The following is a 21,748-nucleotide window of genomic DNA, read 5'->3' as shown; positions in this document are numbered from 1 at the left end:
TTGGTTGGTTAGTTTATTTCAATGCTGGTGCTGTCACATATATTTTATTATCCTCATCGCGTCGCGTTGCTAGTCCGTTTCAGTATCGATTCTTGTTCGAGACGCAATTTAACCGTCGGTGAAGTATTCTTCCGTGCTTTACTTCTAATTAGTATTTACTAAGGATAATAACGTTTAAAAATTCAAGTCGGCGATGACAAAGAAACATTCGAACATCAAAAAATAAGTACGCATTTCTATTTATTAACTTTTTTTTCCAAAAAGAAAATCGTTCGTAAGGGTACACGATGTAAGGCGTAAGGCTTAAGGTTTTTATCATTCCCGATGCCCCCGATCAGAGCAGAGAAAGAGCGCGCTAGACAAGAGAGGCACAAAGCTCGGTCTCCGTTAGGCCTAACCTACCAGTAGCGGCGCCCATTTTCTTCCCCTTATCCGCAGCCGCAGTTAATGATTTGTAGTAAGGCATTTCGGAAAGCCGCCCTACTTTAACGAATTTTACTCTTAAAACTGATATTTACATCAATTTTAATGTACTTCTTGAGAAACGGTTTTTTTCACTTTCGGTACGGATTTTGAAGTATGAATTATTTACTTTTGATAGTACTGTAAAGGGGGATGAAATAAACCTCGCTTTATTTTGGGAGGGGTTTCGTATCAACAGACAAAAAAGTTAGGCTTAAGATGGCACCGAAAATAACGCCATTAAACTGAAGTACGCGAAGTTTCGGTCGGTATTTATTTTTACGCGATTCGTGATGATAAGTTTTGGATTGTTTCCTTTGATTAAATGGTAAGTTTTGACTTTAATCAATAAGATTTTTGGATATTTTACGATTCACAATAGGGATTTAATGAAAGTAATTAATTTAATGAGGTTTTTATTTAATTTGATTGACGTTTAAGACGAGACGTAATTAAGTTAGGGACAATAGAGCTATTTCAGAGGGGGTAATGGCTACGTCACCAATGCTATTTGCCCATAGAGAAAATCTGCACAAAATGGCCGCCCCGGTCCGCCAAAGGCAGGCCCAATTTTCGTAGCAGACGAAATTTTTCCCCCACTGAAATAGCTCTATACCCTTAATCTCAGGTTAAATTAAACAATTTTAGGCGTAATTATTTAGGCTTGCAGGGTTGTAGTACTGTGAAAGGCAAGGAGTAGGGATTCCTTATTATTATAGTAGCGCTCTGCCCTTTAAAGGGATACTAAAATGGTCCAATATATAATTTTGACGCGTTAGCTTAGCGAATTTAAAGACATTCAGAGTAAATAAATGATTATAAATCATCAATGATTTATTTGGTTCAAAAATAGTACTTTATAATGGTAGAGTAGTGAAACTCCCTTAGAGCGTAATACAGTCAAAGGCATTGAAGTGCCATTACTCTATTTGACAATGATTGTCAAATTCATAAATTAAATTTCCATGATTTATTTTGACATTTATGAGTTTGTGAGATTTTTATTTTGTCTAATGCATTTAAATTATTCTTGGACTTATTAAATCATACAATTTAATTGAGAAAAAATTTAATTACAAATTAAATTAACTATAATTGAACCAAATAAATTAATTTGACATTAAATTCAGTAAACAATTTACTTAAGATAGTGTGTACTATGAAGGGGCTAGAGATATTTCCTCCCCCCGTTTTTTTTTAACTTTAACCGCGAATCAGAGTTGCCAGTAATTTGTGAATTGAACTGAACTACAAGCTATTCATTCTGTTGTAAATTGCAATTAAATTACGCACGTCACAAATAACTGACAACAAACACTTGATTTGCGCTTAAAACTAAAAAAAAAAATTTTGCAAAATTTTTGGGGAGTTGTAAATTTCGTCTGCTAATTAGCGTCTGCAATTAGCGTAATTGCTAATTACACGCAAGTCAGTTGCAATTGTTTATTTATAACTGGTGCAGTTTAATTTTTACCAATACCTTAAACATCTACCGATATTTTGATGCAAATTACTTAAAAGTAATTAAATTAAAATTATAAGAAGATTTTAAAATCTCATCAAATGTTATGTGTTTATGCAAATATCCACCAATCAACAAATAGTGCGCGAAATTAATCAAGAAGAATTAATTAAAAATTATGGAACAGTGATAACTATACACACAAATCAAATTTCAAATTTGAATTCGCGTTGAACATTTAAAAAATCAAACAAAGGATACCAAAAAAATGATCTGACCACTTGTGATAAAATTATTATGAACTCACGAACTTTTTGTTCAAATTATCGCGTAAAAGTGATTAACTGCAATATTTTGGACACTCCTAAAAATTCAACAAAATGATCTACGAAGATTAAACAAACAAAAATATCAAACAAACAAAACGGAAGCGGATAAACACAAATAAGGAATTTAATAATCACTCGGGATCGTTCATTCTAAGAATTTTACGGTAAGCCAATCAAATTTGTTCTCCCTCTTTTATAGCAATAAGGACCTGGTATTCTCCGTGATGACGTCATGCTGGAACCCCAAAAAATTCACGGTGCATTTGGATGAAATGATTGGTCACGTGCACCAGGTCCTAATTGTGTCGTTTTTTGCAAACGAAATGAATAAATAAATAAATAAATATGAAGGAACAAACACTACCAAGAGTGAAAAACACTTTTGATTGGCTAATGACTCATTTAGGCCCCTCCCCCTTAAGAATATTTCTGAATTTTGGGAGTGCGAAAATATTCCAAGTGCCGCTTTTGATTATAATACTCGGGCTTCAAAATTTTCAAATCCAACGACTTGGGGAAAGAGTGTTTGTTCCTTTTAATTATTATTATTATAATTAAAATATTTTAAGAGAATTAATTACATTAATTAGTTAATTTTAAATAAATTAATGTTTTTTTTTCTCTTAAAATATTTTTTTTATTGAAAAATTGCGTCAGAAGTTCATAAACTGAAGTTTTTTAATATCTTTGGAGTTATGGACTTCTGATTGACTGTTAATTGTATAAAATAAATTATTAATTAAATACTGTAAAGGAGTGTGTTATAAAAAGAATTTATAATATTATTAAAATCAGGAATACATATAGCTAATACTAGGAATAATTGCGTGTCCACCATTTTAATTTCTCAATGTATCTTGGCGGGTTTTGTGGGAGGAGCTAGCTATGTATGACGATGATTTTACCCATAGCGTATTAATAATCTATCTCCCTAAGCCTTGCACCTTGTACGCGTGCCTAAGAACTCGCGTGGCTACCAACCAATGAAATGACAGTTAGAGCAGACGCCATCATAATTATGACCTTGGCGTGACGCGTAGTAAGTTCACAAGCCCGGAATACCCACAAAAACCAAAAAAAAAAAAAAAAAAATTCATAGAAATTAAATATGGGGGCGCAATTATTCCTAGTAGCTATATGCATTCTCGTTAAAATTTGATAAAATTTATAAAAGAATAATTTTTTTCTTGGTATTTTTTTAACAAATGACTCCATTACAGTATTTAAACTTAACTACATTTATTATTAAAATAATTCGCGCGTATTTAAGTAAATTACGGGAAGTAATTAAGTAGGTTAGGATAGAAATTACTTAAGTTACGTGCAGCAGTAATTAGGAAAGGTAAGTTTCAAAGAGAAACCAATTATAATTTTTAAAGTTAGAAATTTAAATTTCTAGATATTTTTATTTTTAAGTTTTTTAATTAAATTAACGGGAATTTAAATATCGCGTTGAAATGAATTTTGATAACACCTATTTTTTAATTCATAATTTATTTTTTGGTACCATTTATATTTATTGATATAAAATCGTGCAATTTTGAAATGATTAAACTGTGTCAAGCCCGAGTCTAACTTAACCTAACCTTATCTGACATAACGTAACCTCTTTGGGGAGGGGAGGGGTTTACATTATTGGGTTTTATTGCGAATATATGCCATTTTATATTATAATTATTGATTTGATTTGATTATCTATCGGGTGCTGTAATATAATATTTAAACAAATATCGACGGACATTTTTTTTTTTTTTAATTTCGCGGTTGGTCATTTGACCTGGGGTCATTTGGAGGTATCACAGAGGAGGAGCCAGAGATCTTGGACTTATTTGCATAAGGTTAACCTAAAGCCCAGGCTTCAATGCCTAATTAACATACCATCCTGATTATTATCTATTTATTTAATTAGTTATAGTTTTTAATTAAGATCAATCAATCTAGGACATAAGTAATTTTGTTTCCAATTAACTTTAGTTTTTTTTTAAAAAGGTATCTTAAATTTTGGCCCATTCTCCCCAAAAATAATTATTTATTTATTTATTTAATTAGTTAATTAAAAGTTTAATTAAGATAAATCAATCAATCTAGGACATAAGCAGTTTTGTTTCCAATTAAATTTAAAAATCTGACCAATTAAATTAATAGCTTTAGGTTAACCTTTATACTATATTTACAACCGTTTTTCGTTAACAGCCGACCTTTGAACTCTGACCTCTCTCTCTGTGTGCGTCCAAATGACTTCCAAATCAAACTACGAAGATAACCTTTAAACTGAAATAAACAATGAATGCCTATTCGGACAATGGTCAAGACGAATTTTGTATATTGCCAATAAGCGATTACGAAATTGCCAAAGCAACAACCCCCTGCTGCAACGATGACGACAGTCAATCGCAATTGCCACAAATGGCAACACGGGGTGAAGTTCAAGATAGTGCGATTGGTAATTTATGCGAAGTTGTAATGGCCGAGGTCCCACCAGATGAAGTTGAATTACAAAGTGGCAATAAACCTAAGCCTAAATCTAATAAAAGAAAGGCTCGAACGGCAATTGCCACACGTCCCAAAGACAATGGAAGGATAACGCGATCGAAAAAAATTGCCGTTGATGCAACGCCACCGCAAACGCGGAAACGTTCAATTCCCAAAAGAAAAAGTGCGATTAAAGCCAGGATTAATTTGAAATCAGGTTGCGATTACCGTGATGATGACTCCAATGAAACGGAAATTGAAGCGGAAGTGACGTCAAAAGTAATTGAGTCACGTGATACAAAGACTGTAAGGAAAGTTCCCGGTGAGGAAAATGCGTATCGCAAATTAAAATACCCCTGTGATCAGTGCGAACGGTCATTCGCAATGGAATATCAGCTTAAAAATCATAAGAAATATCATGCGACTAATCGACCCTTTAAATGCCAGAATTGCGACGCTTGTTTTAAGAAAAAAACGGTTTTGCGAGGGCATGAAAAAATCCACACTGGGATCAGGCCCTACAAGTGTCAAGATTGCGAATCGGCCTTTCCTACTAGGACGGCTTTGAAATTTCATCGTATGCGACATACCGGCGAAAAACCGCATCAATGTCCTGATTGCGATTATCGCTGTAGTCGCAAATCGACTCTTTTGATTCATTTAAGGATTCATACGAATGATCGGCCGTTTTCTTGCGATGAATGCGATTTGAAGTTCAGGTTGATGCATCATTTGCGGCAACATAAGTTGATACATAGCGGGGAGAAGCCGTATTTGTGCTCAGTTTGCGGCATGAAGAGCCGGCAATTGGCGCAACATTTAACGCATATGAATATTCATAAGGCCTCCGATAATTTTAAATGCGATAAATGCGGGTTGACTTTTAAATTGCATAGGCAATTAAAGGTAATTTTAAGCAATTTGATATTAAATTATGCATTCAATCTGGGATATTTAATTTTTATTAGTTTGTCCAGGAATGCATAAAGTTAGTTGGAATAATTGTGTAGGCATAATTTTCACTTAACGTATCTAGGCGGGGTTAGAGGGAGGAGCTAGCTATGTATGACGAATTTTACCCAAGCGAATTAATAATCTATCTCGCTGCCTTTTGCACCTTGCGCATTGCGAGCCTAAGAACTCGCTTTGCTACCAATTGTAATGAAATCGCAGTTAAAAAGACGTTGGTCAGAATTATGACCTCGACGTGACGCGTAGTAAGTTCTCAAGCCCGGAATCAATACCTTCAAAACCCGAATTCATATCAATTAACAAGGCATATATGGGGACACAATGATTCCCAATAGCTGTATGTATTCCTGGGTTCATTTATAACAAGTTAAATACGTAACTTCGTTACAATAAATTCCAGATTGGTTGTATCATTTATAAATGTAACTAGTTTCAAAACCACTGAAATTCAGTGACAATCATATTCACTTTATTTATTTAAGAATCATCAACTTACGATTCACGACTGCAACAAGTCCGTTTTAAAATGCGACGAATGCCAATTGAACTTTAACACCAGAGCCACTTACAATAGACATTGCGCTTCGCATGGCAATACCAAACCTTATCAATGCAATATTTGCGGATTGAAGTGTCGCGTGAAGGCGCAATTGAAGCAACACAATCGCACGCATACCGGCGAAAAACCTTTCAAATGCCGTTTTTGCGATTACGCTTGCAGTTTAAAAACCAGCTTAATTCATCACGAAAGGATTCACACTAACGAAAGACCCTTTCAATGCGATACATGCGGAGTTACGTTCAAACTCAAAAGCCACTTGAAACAACACGTTTTAATACATATCGACGCGAGACCATTCAAATGCCAACATTGCGATAAGACATTCCGGCAAATGGCCGCGTTGCAACTTCATCGGCAAACTCATACTGATCAAAAACCGTTTTCTTGCGACGAATGCGACGCCACTTTTAGACTTAAAAAGGAACTGAGTAAACACAAGATTCTACACGTGACCGATAACCCTTTTAAATGCGATTTTTGTCATAGTATATTTCGACTTAAGGAACATTTGAAACAGCATTTAAAATCGCATATGGTTTTGCAGAAATCGTTTAAATGCGATATTTGCGGATCGTCCTTTAGGCAAAAAACGCATTTGACGCAACATCAGAAATCTCATAGTACCGTAAAACCGTACCAGTGCCAAATTTGTCCGTCTGCTTTTAGAGTTAAGTCGAATTTGAGACGTCATGAGTTGGGACATGTTAAGAAAAAGGGTATTGTGGTTAAAAATGATAGTGTTGATAATTTTAAGCCTAATGTAAGCGAGATTAACCTTAACGTTAGGCCTAACCCTAATAACTATGACGCGACATCTGAACGTGATACTAAGGACTTTTCCATACCCGTATCCGCAACAATCTCATCTAATTTCATGGAAAACTTTAAAAATTTTGTTATGGAATACGAGAATTGTGGTGGTAATATGAACGCGACTCATTTGCCGTCGCAATTATCGTCGTCGCAAATTAGGGACTCCCCCAGGGATATGAAGGATATCAGGGTATCGCAAACCCGGGAATGGGTGAGGGATTCTAATAGCCCATTATCGACCCGGGTTGTTGTTGATAATTACGATGTTGTGACCTCAGGTCAGGGGTCAACGTCTAATTCGGGTCTTGATCTAACTGAAAAAAATTTAAAGTTAATTTCAACAAATGATACCGGTAATAAAATGGGGCTGCAATTACAAATGAACCCCGGTGGTGGTGGTGATAGTCAGGGTGTGCAACAATTACCTAATAATTCTAGTCAGAATATGTTGGAAAATCAAACGAATTATCATATGTATAGACCACCTGTGCAGCATTTTCCATTTTAAGTTTAAAATAAATATAGTAATGGCACTTCATGTTATCTACTATTATCTATTAGTGCAATTAAAGGCAAGGAACTGCCCTTTCAGGTTTGGTTTTTGTTTTGTAATATTCGGCAGTGGTGCAATTATTATTTCAGATATGTTTCTACTGTATTATGTTTGTTAGGTGTATTATTTATTGCACTTCTTCTAAAGGGGGTTTTGTAATATTTGTTGTTCACAGAAATTTAAAAGTTGTAAATCTTTAAACATTTAGTGTATCTTGACGCGAATTTTTTTCGTAATGGACTTATGCATCCCTTATATAATATACATATTTAGATGTTCCATGTTCTTATATTACCATACTAATGTTCTTCCAGTTAAACTTTATCGTAAAATATCGTTACTTTTTAGTTAAAGTTGAATTTAAGTCGATATATATTAAATTCATACATGGTTTGCAAAAATATGCTTTTTTTCAAATAACAATAAAAAAATAAAATAGGCAGGTTGTAAAAACCAGCAGACCCTTTAACCGGTTTTTTTAGCAGACTACGTTTATCATTTAAGCCGCGTTCACACCAGGTTTCTAAATAAGACCAAGTGTAGAAGTCAAAAAATCTGTTTATTAATTCGTTGGACCACTTATTTTTTATTTTATTTTTTTTCAAACCCTGGGCCTGACTGGTCCCAAGGACCAACTAACTACTTTAATAACGCAAGGCAACAGGGGTCCCAGTTTGAACAAATCCTTATTTCGAAGCCTGGTTTACACTAAACACTTTAAAATCGCATTTGAACCTGGTTAAAATCGGTCTTACTGGTTCTTGCCAACTCTGTCCAATAGTAACATTATTATTTTTATTATTATTAACCTACGCTGTATTTTGTGTCAAATATTAATTACTTATTAAAAACAAAGTTAATGATTTTCGTTTCATTTATTGGCGGGCGGAGTCTAATTAAAAATTAATTAATTAATTAATAAAGGTGTACACTAATTACTTTATATTTTTTTATAAAAATAAAAAGCTGTAATTACGGATAGAAAATTCATATTTTCTTTCCGACGATTTCTATTCGTAGCCAAATTCACTGGATTGTTGATCAACCCTGGATCGCAAAATATCGCAAATAATTAACAAAAAAAAATCATGTGTCGATCATTGGATGAAGTTTACTCCGTTCTGCCCATAAGCGCGTACGAAGAATTTTGTTGTAAATGTCGATGTCATTTGCGAAAAAATATCGCCGATCAGTGCATCCAAGTTGATCAGGAATCGATCGCGGAATTGATCGATATTGGAAATATACCCCGGGATGCGATAGCCGAAGTCGCAGTCGATGACGATCAAAATGCGACGCCGCCGAGTCCAGTTGCGACACGAAAACGTGGCAGTACTGCGAAGGAAAATACTTCGAAATCGACCACCTCTAAGAAAATTATCGATTCTGAATCCGATTCTGAACAAATCGATCAACAAGATATCGAAGAAGATGATGATGAAGAGGAATATGTTCCGAATAAAAAAATAAAGAGGAGTAATAATAATAATAATAATACGGTTGTATCCCGTCGTCGCAAAAATGCGGCTACGGAGAAAGCTGCAACAACTAGGAGAAAAATGGCTGCGAAATTCGCAACTGCTAAAAAGAACGTGGCTGATAAAGCGCGGAAGGTTGCGACTGCGAAAAAGAAAGCCGAGGAAGCCCAAAGGCGGAGTAACGTGCGACAGAAGAAATTGGAAGCAACTAGGGCCATTCGCAAAAAGGCCAGACAAATATCTGATAATGATTCGTCGGATTATTCCCCCGGACCTGGTCAAGAGAACGAACCAGACGACGATGATTCGAACGACTCCGATTATTCTTCGGAAAAAAGGAAATTAAAGGCTGAGAAACCTTTCAAATGTTCGCATTGCGATTTTCGCTGCGCTCAAAAACCCTATTTGGTAAAACACGAACGGATTCATACGAACGAAAGGCCCTACGCTTGCGATCAATGCGAGATGAAGTTTCGATTGAGTCATCATTTGAAAACGCATAAATTAACGCATACCGGTGAAAAGGCGTATTTGTGCTCAATTTGCGGCAAGAAAAGTCGGCAATTGGCACATCATCGAGCGCATTTGAAACGACACGAAAATCCAAAACGAAGAAGGTGCGATAAATGCACGGCTTCGTTTAAGTTGGAAATTGAATTGAAGGTAAGCAACGTTTCACGTGAAATTGTACTTGGGTTTTTATTTTATCGCGAAAGAACGTTTTATTAAAATTAGTCGTGATTTGAGAAGTTGGGACCCTTGTTGGGTCAAGTGGCCACTCTACCGATGGTCTCACGAATACAGGGGACTTGAAATTCTGTTATAGGGTTGCCACCGTTTCAGGGATAACCTGATATAGTTAGCGAATTTCAAAATGGGACAAAAAGGTCAGGGAATTTGGTTAAAGGTGCTAAAATACCCGCGGTTCAATCCACTCAGCTTGGTGACTTTTTAAACCTGCCGTTTTAGAGATATGCCCTTTGACCAGACACAAAAATCGTTTTACGTAAAGTTATAATATAATACGATGTTTACTTATAACATCCCTTTTATTTAGAACAATAACAATTGAGCTTAAAAAGGTCAGGGAAAATCGCAAAATAACAAGTCGGTTCGTGGCAACCCTGTGTTAAGACAGTACCACCTTAACTTCGGTGTTACTTCATTCAAATTATCGACTATTTAAAATCAACGTTCTTCTTAATAAAATAAAACCCAATAAAATTTCACGGTTGAAATACCTTATGAACTCCCATAAATTCATCGGGCGAAAAGAACCACAACATAGTGGAACACGAAGGTGGAACTGCCGTTTGGAAATGCCCTGATTGTCCCCACACTTCCAAAACTGTGGTGGAATATAAAAGACATCGCGCCTCGCATCGCAAACAATATCAATGCGAAGTATGCGGATTACAATGTCGTTCGAAATCGACTTTGAAACAACATCAAATGACGCATACGGGCGAAAAGCCCTTCAAATGTCGCTACTGCAATTACTCGTCGAATTTGAAAACGACAATTCCGCAACACGAAAGGATCCATACGGGAGAGAAGCCGTTCAGTTGTAACGTTTGCGATAAAAAGTTTCGAATTAAAAGTCATTTGAACGTTCACGTTATGGTACATATGGATGCCAGACCTTATAAATGCGAACACTGCGGAGCCGCGTTCAAAAGAACCTCCGCTCTTAATTTGCACAGAACCACGCATACTGGAGAGAAGATATTCGCGTGCGATAAATGCAACTCGTCATTCAGGTTAGTTAATATCGACAAAGTCAAGAAAGAATAGATCTCCTATCGCATTTTATTGCATGCACCCGTTTTGCAAAAATTACGTGTAGAGTTTTGATCGCCTTTCGCATTTTATTGCATGGACCCGTTTTGCGAAAATTACGTGTAGAGCTTAGAGAGGGAGTGTATAAGAAGGTATTGGAGGGTGGGTGAAATTATTTGAGCGACGTCACAGGTACCACGTGACTCCAAGATACACTTAGTCCTTGTTTTGCAGCAGAAATTCCCCTAAGTGCCAACTAGTGTTGGAAATAAAACAAACTAAGCTTATTTGAATCACGCCTTTTCCTCAGTCACGTGGTGCCTGTGACGTGTTTCAAGTATTGATCTTCTGTTAAGTTTGGTTAATCTTTGTTTCGTTAAGCCTAATTAGTCTTAGCAAGTTCTCCTTTCTGTTTATTCTTGACTTTGTCCATATTGACTGGTGGTACAAAATTTAAACCAAAAAAATTCATTCTGGGTTCAGATTGAAAAAGGAATTGGAACGTCACCAAATTTTACACACGACTGACAACCCCTTTAAATGCAACATTTGCGGGAACATATTTCGACTCAAAGAACATTTGCGACAACATTGGAAATCGCATCAAGATCTTCCCAAAACGTTTAAATGCGACGTTTGTCCCTCAGCTTTTAAGAAACATTCGCATCTCAAACAGCATCAGAAATCGCACGCGATCGGCAACGAAAAACCTTTTAAATGCCAACAATGCACGTCCGCTTTTAGACTCAAGTCCAGTTTAAGGCGACACGAATTGGGACATTTGAAAAAGAATGGAGGTGGAGGTGAATTGAACTCTAACACCGCTAACGCGACTGCGCAGGGTGTTCAACAAGTTCAAGTACCTTCCACACGGAATAATAATAACGATGTACCAACATCTCAAAGCGTGTCGCAAAATTCGCGTAACAGTTCAGGACAAAATGCGCCCGTTCAACCCGACAATTTTGTTGCGCCGCCACCTCAAGCCGCGGTTGCAAATCGAGAACACGTTGACGATTGCGTCGTCGATCCTACAATTCCTCATAATAATTTTATAAATAATTTTCAAAGTTTTATTAGAAATACCAATTATCAGGACCCTAATCTCGCAACTTCCAATGTTTATATTATGGATAATGTTTTACCAACTGAGCCTCATTGGCCACCTTATAAGTAATGCCGTAATTAGGGTACGGTAAATTTGGTCTCATTTAAAACTAGGTTAAGATTACTTTTAATTTGCGTTGAACAATTTTTCGTATTTTCGCAAATATTTAAAACAAAAACTTCAGACTGACAGACTGTGATTTTACTTTTTTTAAACTTATCATAATCTTATGATTCTCAGCTATTTTCAATTTTAACTGTTTTATTTTTAATAAATACCATCAGGGATAGATTTAATTTTAGAAGTAGGAATGGAGAACGGAACGGTTAGTATTTACTTCAGTTATTCCGACTCATAGCGCACCCAGTATAGAGCCCCTCCCTCCAACACGTTACGGATAACGAAAAGTTTAAATTATCTTATTGGCTGCTCAGTTTTAAACTAGGTTTTGATGACGTTGATGATGGGGACGGCGAAAAATAGTGACGTAATTCCTTTTTACCTCTGTCGCTATGACCCACCGTCTCTTCTTTCATACCCCCCCCGTCCCGTGGAAGGGGGTCCGGGACTTTGACGCGCGCCCAGATATTAATTACTCTGTTCTCCATTCCTACTCCTAAAATTAAATCAATCCCTGTAAATACCATAAAATCGTTGTTAAATAAAATTCTTCATTTACATACATCATCTATATTTATTTTAGAATGTTTCTTTTATAACCGAATTTTTTTTTTAAATAATCGGGATTAATTTTAAATTAAAACTTATCGCCGTAATCGTAATGGTAATGTTGTTGTAGGTATTTTTACCTTCAAAATTATGACAATATATACAAATATATATAAAATAATATTTAGCTTATACAGCGTTTTCCAAGTAGATACTTACGTAATACATAAATTAATTACGTCACTGTACGTATTCCTAGATATATATATAGTCAGTGTCTATTTAAATTACCGACTTTATCTTGTCACAATGTAAAAATTACAATTTAAAATCATCTATACCTACAATTGTATCTCAATATTCCAAGTGATAATTCAATAAAATTTATCGAGTGATTAGTAAATTAAATATTTCCAACCCTTTGTTGTCTTTTATTCAAACGTTAATTATAATTAGGCCCAAATTTGTTCCCAATTTAGCCTCAAAGTTAATCAAAACGGAGACAGGCATTTTAATATTTAATTTTAATAATTTCGCGGTTTTGTTCGCATCCATGATCGCGTTAATTACCAAATTATATTTAATTTAAGTTATAACAAGTTTAGGTTAGTTTAAAACCCTACAAAGTGTACTGAAAATATTATATCTATATATTTAAAACAGTTAATAAATAAATAAAGGTCCGTTTTTAGTAGAAACTTCATTTTTTCTTTCCGAATATTTTCTCTTCGCAGTAATCTTCGAGCAGTTCAATTCAATTCAACACTGCAGTTCATCGTTGAATGAAAAAGTAAAGACAATCAATCAATCCAGGATTACAAAATGAACTTCGATTCGGACGACGATTTTTGCGTCTTACCAGTAAGTGTCTACGAGGATGGCGAATTGGAATTGGCCGCGGCCAATAACAACAACAAGGCCAATAAAGTAGTACGTAGCGGCAACAAAACCAAGTTATATTACGCCAAAAACCAAGCCGGTGAAGACTTACAGGATAGTTCCATCGGTAACTTATGCGAGGTGGTAATGACCGAAATAAACGAAGAAGATAGCGAAGATGTTGAGGATTCCGCTAAGAAAAAACGGAAAACAAAGGTTAGAGTTGTGGCAAAAAGACGTGGCGGTGGCGCTAATAACGCCGCGTCAAAACGTCCGCGGAAAGCCAACGCCCCCAAGAAGAAAATAATTTACAAAGATGACTTGGAAAAATCCGGTGCTGAGGATTTTGATGATTTAGTTCAGGAAGGTAAAACTGATGATTCCGGTTCAAGCGACGAGAGTTCATTATCGGATTATTTGCGACAAGGTTCGGCACCACGTGCTAAACGAAAGCGTGCCGTCAGAAAGACTCGTAAAACACCGGTACGTCGAAAGGCGGCTGCTAATAAAGACGATGCCGAACCCGATAAACCCCTAAAATGCAATATTTGCGAAAACTTAACTTTTAAAACTAAACAGCAATTGCGGGTTCATACCATGAGTCATACTGGCGAAAAACCGTTTCAATGCGCGTTTTGCGGATTTTGTTGCAAAACGAAGGCGTATTTAGTGCAACACGAAGGTATCCATAAAGACGAGCGACCGTTTCATTGCACCGAATGCGATATGAAATTCAGACTTAAACATCATTTAAAAAATCACCAGTTATTGCATACCGGCGAAAAGAGTTACTTGTGTTCCATATGCGGCAAGAAAAGCCGGCAATTGGCGCATCATCGCGTGCATTTGAAGATACACGACTCGCCATCGTTCTTCGCCTGCGATAAATGCGGATTGACCTACAGAGTCAAAATAGATCTCGATAACCATAAAGCCGTTATTCACGAAGGCGGTAAGGCGTCGTGGAAATGCGAAGAGTGCAATATCACCTTCGATAATAAGGTCTTGTACCAAAGACACAGACATACTCATCAAAAACCTTACAAATTCTTTTGCGACGTATGCGGGTTGAAATGCAAGTCGCCAGCAGTTTTGCGACGACATAAAATGACTCATACCGATGAGAAGCCCTTTAAATGCAGATTCTGCAGTTACGCTTCCAATTTGAAAACCGGTCTGGAACAACACGAACGTATCCATACGGGCGAGAAGCCGTATCCTTGTACAACTTGCGATAAACGTTTCCGGTTGAAGAATCATTTAAAGCAACATCTCTTGGTGCATTTGGACGAAAGGCCATTTAAATGCGATATGTGTAGCGCGGCGTTCCGGCAATTGGCGCATTTGCGATTGCATAAACAGATACATACGGGCAAGATACCGTTCGCGTGCGACGAATGCCACGATACTTCGTTTCGCACGAAGAAAGAGTTGAATAAACACAAGATACTTCATATGACCGACGATCCGTTTAAATGCGAGATATGCGGATCTATTTTTCGCGTCAAAGAACATTTGAAGCAGCATATGAAGTCTCATCAGGATTTACCCAAGGCTTTTAAGTGCGATAAGTGCCCATCGGCGTTTAAACAACTTAGTCATTTAACTCAACATAAAAAATCTCATTCTAACGAAAAACCTTTCAGGTGCGAGAAATGCCCGTCGGCTTTCAGGGTCCGAGCCAATTTGCGAAGACACGAAATTTCACATTTAAAGAAAACTGATAATTTTACCTCACCACCTGCAACACAGTCTTTTCAAAATAACCCCGGCAATGCCCCCTCGCAATACCAAGTACCGGAGAATTTCGCACGACAACCTGATAATAGTGAACGTAATCGTGTGGATGATACAACAGCATCAGCTGCTGCTGCAGCTGCAGCCAATAATAACTGCTTCAACGTTAACAATTTCCAAAGTTTTATTCAAAGTCCAACTTATGAAGAAGCCAGATTTTTTTCAAACACTAATGTGCATGCGCTACAAACCGGACCAGCTTGGCCCACTTAATGCGGAACTACACCGTTGTCAATTGAACGCTCGCTGAGCACTATGTGTCTTCGAATTATAGTTATAGTACTGTTCTTTACGTGGACACTTAAAAATTGAATTTCAAACTTATTTCGTTTGATTGAAAGACACAGTATCTGAACCTTCAAGCAAGCCCATTTTCTTCTTTACCATGCCAACTTTTTTGGGGTCTGGTAGGGGCGAAATTTTGATTCGGACACTAGCTAGGCCTCTATCTACGTCACGTGGGCTTAGATTTTAGCGCGGATTATGCAAAGTGGCAACGTGGCAAGGCTTAGCATGTTAGTTCCCCCTGAACTTGCGGGCAATCAAAATAGGCAAGCTTAACTTATGTTTTGCGAACTTGGACTAAATGCGACGCATTAATTACAACCACTCCTAATTATGTAAATATAATTATAACCCTAAAGTTACAAATTAACATACATTTTTCAGTCGTGCAGCATTAATTAGGTAGTAAATTAGTAATTAGATGTTAGGTTTTCACTTCAGTATTCCGGAAGATGACCTTTTGACCTATTGTAAGTGTGTGTAATTGACCTCTCTCTCCCACGTGTTTTCTTTTACACTCAAGTTGTTTTTATGCGTCTGATAATGAAATATAACTATAGTAGTGTGGTTAAATGTTAACTAAAACTATTCAATTAAATTTTTAAGCCGATGATGTAATTAAAATTAGTTAAAATTTAATTATATTTTTCTTTAACGGGGTATTTAAACACACAAATAAAAATCGACTAATTACCCTAGTCTACAATATGAATTACCTACAATTTGCGATTGTATTTACAATACACAAATAATTTTGAGAACTTACATTTCATTTTTTTATTTTATTTTAATTTAATCTTAATTATGTTCTGTAATTTTTTAAAATAAACAATTTTTAAGCAATGAATTTGTTGCTAAAAATTGAACATACTAATATTCAAAAGAGTTCTGCGAAATCGTCTTGAGGTAAGGTTTGCGACGCGATTCAATTTTTGCGAAAGGTAGGAGCTGGCTGGCAGTTTTTGCACGTTCGTTTTTTAATTGTACAAATACGGGATTTAAATTATTTTCGTTATACCATAAAGTATTATTTATTATTAAAAATTATTATTTCAACTTAGTGCGAACGGTCCTTTGTAATTTTAACCACGGTATTGACATCCCTATGATATCTTCCCTTTAGAATTTATACAGTTTAAGGCTACCATCTGCCATTACTATAAAATAAGCCTTATTCCGCCTTACTACATATATAAACAAAATAAAAATAAACGCAATTAAATAGTAATTAAATATAATTAATTATGATTAATAATTAAACAAGAAGAAAGGTATCATTGAAAAATACCCTCCTACAATCTATGCTTAATTTTTTTGCCAAAACAGAATAATTTGTCTTCCCCGATCTCAACTCGTTGCAATTTCAAAATTGGCGTAATGTTGTCAAGTAGCAACAACTTTTGAAGAATTTAAATAAACAACCAGTATCGTCAACATGTGCAAAAGCTGGGATGATAGCTATGCCATATTACCTCTTAGCGTTTATGAAGATAGCGCTGGCAAACAAACGTGGAAAAAAACCAAGGAGCAATACACTCAAGTTGACCATGATTTACTGGACAGTGAAATTGGCAATTTTTGCGAAGTTGTTCTGACCGAACCCAATGATGACGCAGCTATTTCCAACGATCAAACATCTTCCGCCGCAACAAAACCCCAACAGCAACAGCAACAACCTCAGCAGCAGCAACAACAACAACCGCAACAGCGGAAACGCAAGACTCCACCGAGTAAAATAGAAAAGGCTTCGCCACGAAAGCGAATTCGCAAACCAGTTGCGAAAAGGAAACCCCGGAAGAAGTCCAAAGTGAAAGCGAAACGCCTTTATAGTGACGATAGCGATGGCGCTAATAATAATTCGCACGCATCGTCCAGTTCGGAAAGTGGAAGTGAAAGTGCAGCAAGTGATGATGAGTCCAAACGTAAAGAGAAAAGCAATGCTGGTAAGTTGATGATGATTGCTACTGCCATGAATCAGTTGGTCCGGGTTGCGCTACAGGGTTGCCATAAGTCGGGGAATTTACCTAGATAAGGTCGGGGTATTTACCTAGATAAGGTCGGGGTATTTACCTAGATAAGGTCGGGGTATTTACCTAGATAAGGTCGGGGTATTTACCTAGATAAGGTCGGGGTATTTACCTAGATAAGGTCGGGGAAATTTACCTTGATCGGGTGGGGGAAATTTACCTTGATCGGGTGGGGGAAATTTACCTTGATCGGGTGGGGGAAATTTACCTTGATAAGGTTGGGAATTTACCTTGACAGGGTCCGGGGAAATTTACCTTGATCTGGTAATTTCTTGATTGAGTTTACTCAAATTGCAATACGTGTTCTTAACAACTATCTTTTGGCAAATAAAACGGTTAGGAATATTGCGGGAACATGTCAGTGATCACAATGTAAAAAAAGTCAGGGAATTTTAAAAATAAATGGCAACCCTGTGATACTTTGTTTCTCTTACCGTACCATCAAAGTTTGTCCGGCGGGTAAGTAAAAGTCTCTTATTGTCTAATTTAGAAACTCCGAAACGTACTTATCATTGCGACATGTGCAACATCACGTTTGATCGGAGAAAATCATTATGCGATCATAACGCGGAAACTCATCCGCCCGACCCGAATCAAGAGAAGAAATTATACCAATGCGAGACGTGCGGTATGTTGCGAAAATCGCTAGCGTCTCTTCGCACTCACAGAATGACGCATACCGGTGATAAGCCCTTTAAATGCGAATTCTGCGATTTTTCCACCACCGCCAAGAGCACGTTAAAGGTAATGTGCTTTTACGATTTTGAATATTTGTTCTTAATTTGATCCGATCGTAAATGAATAATTGCGATCCGCCATAAGTTAAATACTTAACCAGCAACTAGTAAATATTATCTACTTGAAAAATGTAATTTTACGAAGTTTTTGTTTGTTGTTGCATTCACTAATAGTAGTTAAGGATTCTTTCAAAAATTAACGAATGTAGGCACAGTTGCTGGGTAGATTGTTAATCGTAAATAACGTACCAATGATAAGTATGAGATGTTGAATGTTGTGACCGAAAAGTAATAAGTATAGTTTAAGTACGGGTCATACTTATTGATTGGTACGAGACATATGGCGGAAAAATAATTATTCGTTTAAGATACGATAAAATTAAAAACAAATTTCAAAAATTCAAGACGCATACATTATGCCACTCGGACGAGCGACCGTACCAATGCGATACGTGCGGCAAAACATTCAAATTAAAAATCCATTTGGACCAACACACGACGACGCACATGGACATTCGTCCCTTCAAATGCGACGTGTGCGACGCCGCCTTCAAAAGAAGTTCCGCTTTAATCCTTCACAAACAAACGCACACTCGCGAAGACGCCTTTTTCTGCGACGAATGCGACGCGTCTTTCACATTAAAGAAAGATCTCAATAAACACATGATTCTTCACACGTTGGACGAACCCTTTAAATGCGAGATTTGCGGGGATGTCTTCGGACTCAAATTCACATTGAAACAACACATGCGAGTTCACGAGGACATACCGCGCGCTTTCAAATGTGAATTGTGTAATAAAGCCTATAAGAAAATGAACCAATTGACCACGCATTACAAGAGACACAATAACGATAAACCTTTTAAGTGTTCCCAGTGCCCGTCTGCTTTTATATTGAAGGCACACTTGAAACGACATGAATTAATACATACAAAGGTAAGATTCGTGGTGTCAGGAAGATCAAGCCAGGTAAGTGGTCTCTCATCGTGAAACGTAGCGGGTCACGTGTGTCTAATTTTCGGAGAATGTTTAAACTGCGTAACACGCCATTTACCCGCGTAATTTGACCCCTGACCCTGATCTGATGACATGAGATTTTTTGGGCGAGCTTAGCTATAACGTTCCACCAAACTTCCCTTACTTGATCTTCCTCGATTCGAACCGCTCGGTGGTGATCGATACACGATCGTTTCTGATCGATTATTTGTGGAGAATTGTGCACAATTCAATTGTGTTTCTTTCCAATTTTGCTTTATAGAAAAAGGGTGAACCATTACCGCGTGGTCCGGGTCAATTAGACCGTAATGCTAAACCTCGCGTTAAAACGGGCGGAGATTGCCCCGTTACCGCTTTCAAATGCTGCGGTTTAACCTTTAACGAACTGAGCGAATTAGTGGCGCACAAACGGCAATTGCATCCCGAAGACCCGACAGGCGGCAAAAAAATCTTCCAATGCGAAACATGCGGAATGTTAAGACCCACGTTGCATTTATTGAAAATGCACGAAAAAATCCATTCCGACGATAAACCATACAAATGCAGATTCTGCAGTTACGCATCGCATACCAAACACGGTACAGAATTTCACGAACGTACTCATACTGGGGAACGACCCTATCAATGCGAAACATGCGGGAAATCATTTAAGGTCAAATGTCACTTGAAACAACACGAAACCACGCATTTTGACGCTAGGCCTTTTAAGTGCACTCAATGCGACGCTACATTTAAGAGAAACTCCGCCTTGATACTTCATCGTAAAACTCACTCTGATCAGAAATCGGTCATAATTTGTGACGAATGCGGAACCACTTTCCGTTCCAAGAAGGAATTGAACAATCACAAGGTTTTGCATTTAACCGATAACCCGTTCAAGTGCGATATATGCGGGTCCTTATTTCAACACAAGGATAACTTGGATCAACACTTGAAAACCCATCAGGGTACTTCGAAATCGTTTCATTGCGACGTTTGCGATAAGTCTTTCCATCAGTTGGGACAATTGACGCAACATCAAAAATGGCATAATAATGAAAAGCCGTTCAAATGCCATTTATGCTCGTCTGCTTTTACTATGAAGACTCATTTAACCAGACACGTCTTGAATCATTCGAAACAAAAGGATCAGATTCCGGCACCCCAAGTTGCGGCACCACCCGCTGTTAACGCCGTCAGCCATCATGGTTACATGAATTACCAAAGTGCAGCGACTAATTACACTTATGACCCAGCACGACTAACGAACGAGGCTTTCCTCAATAATTTTCATAACTTTATTCACGACATAAACTAATAAATCTGTGAGAAATAATCGGATTGTCGGCAACTATAACCATAATCATAAGTTCATAAGATATGTTCCATCCATAAGTTTCTAAATTCTGGTCATGACAAACTGGATGGAGCTTGTAATTTTGAAGTGATTGAAGCAGGAAGGTCATAGATTCAGGGTAAAGCGCGGGAGGCCTGGTGAACTGGCGTTGCTGTCAAATTTGGGCTTAGTATGTTCAGACTAAATAGGACCTAGATGGAACTTGGTCCTGCAAAATTAAATTAACCAACACCGAGTGTGAATAGGACTTCAATTGACTCGCTTAATTGCCGTTCTCCTTCTCGAACTAGTTATCTCGAGAACTGTAATTCCATCTCAGTAGCATTACGAACTTGTATTGCTAGTGCCATTCATACTTATGGAAGGAACATATCACTTATAAACTTATGCTATAATTATACAATAATTTTTAAACTATTTTTAGATAACAGACAGGACTTATGTAAATTAACGGGTGTTCGTTTTTTGGGGATAATGGGTTGAAATAGATGGTGAATAATAACATACAACAACTTTACAAAAACAAGTCTTCATTCAAAACTCGGGGATTACTTGTTACGTGTGTTTAATTAGATTGCAGTTCAAATAGCAGCGCTTGTAGTGTTCTTCGTATTTACAAAATTTTAGTTGTGTTTTAAATTGTTCATAGCTATTTTGTAAAATTCGCGCTAACCGCTAAGTCGTGTATTGTAAGGCATTAATCAATCTATCTACAAATAAATAAATTAATTATAGTTAGAATTAATTAGGTACTTTTCGCGTTTCGGTGTCTCAATTTTCATCATGTATATAAATCTTAACCTCGTTTTTAATTATTTACATTAATTAAGTGTTAATGTATACAAGATTAACGTGAATCGGTCATTAATGGGACTTAACCGGACTTTCGGCAGCAAACCCAATTTTGTGTCCCTGACGCGAAGTCAACTAATAATTTGAGTGACGTATTTATGAAGTTTTATTTTAGACGTTAATTGTACTTGTGAAATTTCGTATTTTCCAAAATTCATTAAATATTCAGATTTCGTGAAA

General features: G+C 36.8%; 2 protein-coding genes across 18 annotated transcripts in view; both read left to right on the top strand.

Moving 5' to 3' along the window:
* The first annotated feature begins 61 nt into the window (after positions 1 to 61).
* LOC149618200 (uncharacterized) overlaps positions 62 to 21,748 on the top strand; it is a 53,088-nt gene continuing 31,401 nt past the window's right edge. For 2 of the 17 annotated variants that reach the window (XM_089855363.1, XM_089855362.1), the window contains exon 1: positions 71 to 226. Coding sequence is in view for 7 of the 17 variants with exons in the window: in XM_089855352.1 (XP_089711478.1) it covers positions 17,056 to 17,563; positions 18,138 to 18,391; positions 18,790 to 19,320; positions 19,643 to 20,677 (2,328 nt within the window). In the remaining 10 variants the exon portion in view is untranslated. Of the gene's footprint in view, positions 227 to 382; positions 791 to 2,066; positions 2,418 to 8,645; positions 9,767 to 10,378; positions 10,864 to 11,365; positions 13,077 to 13,393; positions 16,468 to 16,946; positions 17,564 to 18,137; positions 18,392 to 18,789; positions 19,321 to 19,642; positions 21,743 to 21,748 lie in introns of those variants that run through there. The other 15 variants (XM_089855352.1, XM_089855353.1, XM_089855355.1 and 12 more) reach the window with 15 other exon arrangements.
* LOC149618208 (uncharacterized) lies at positions 4,537 to 8,486 on the top strand. Its single transcript, XM_089853975.1, has 2 exons — positions 4,537 to 5,631; positions 6,162 to 8,486. The coding sequence occupies exons 1-2, from the start codon at positions 4,537 to 4,539 to the stop codon at positions 7,578 to 7,580; spliced, it is 2,514 nt and encodes an 837-aa protein (XP_089710101.1). The 3' UTR covers positions 7,581 to 8,486.

This window comes from Phalangium opilio, unplaced genomic scaffold, assembly GCF_054372755.1.
Source record: "Phalangium opilio isolate 3A_F unplaced genomic scaffold, DU_Popi_V2 ptg000209l_1, whole genome shotgun sequence".
NCBI lineage: Eukaryota > Metazoa > Arthropoda > Arachnida > Opiliones > Phalangiidae > Phalangium > Phalangium opilio.
The sequence above is the reverse complement of the archived record's forward strand: the minus strand, read 5'-3'. Positions and strand labels throughout refer to the sequence as shown.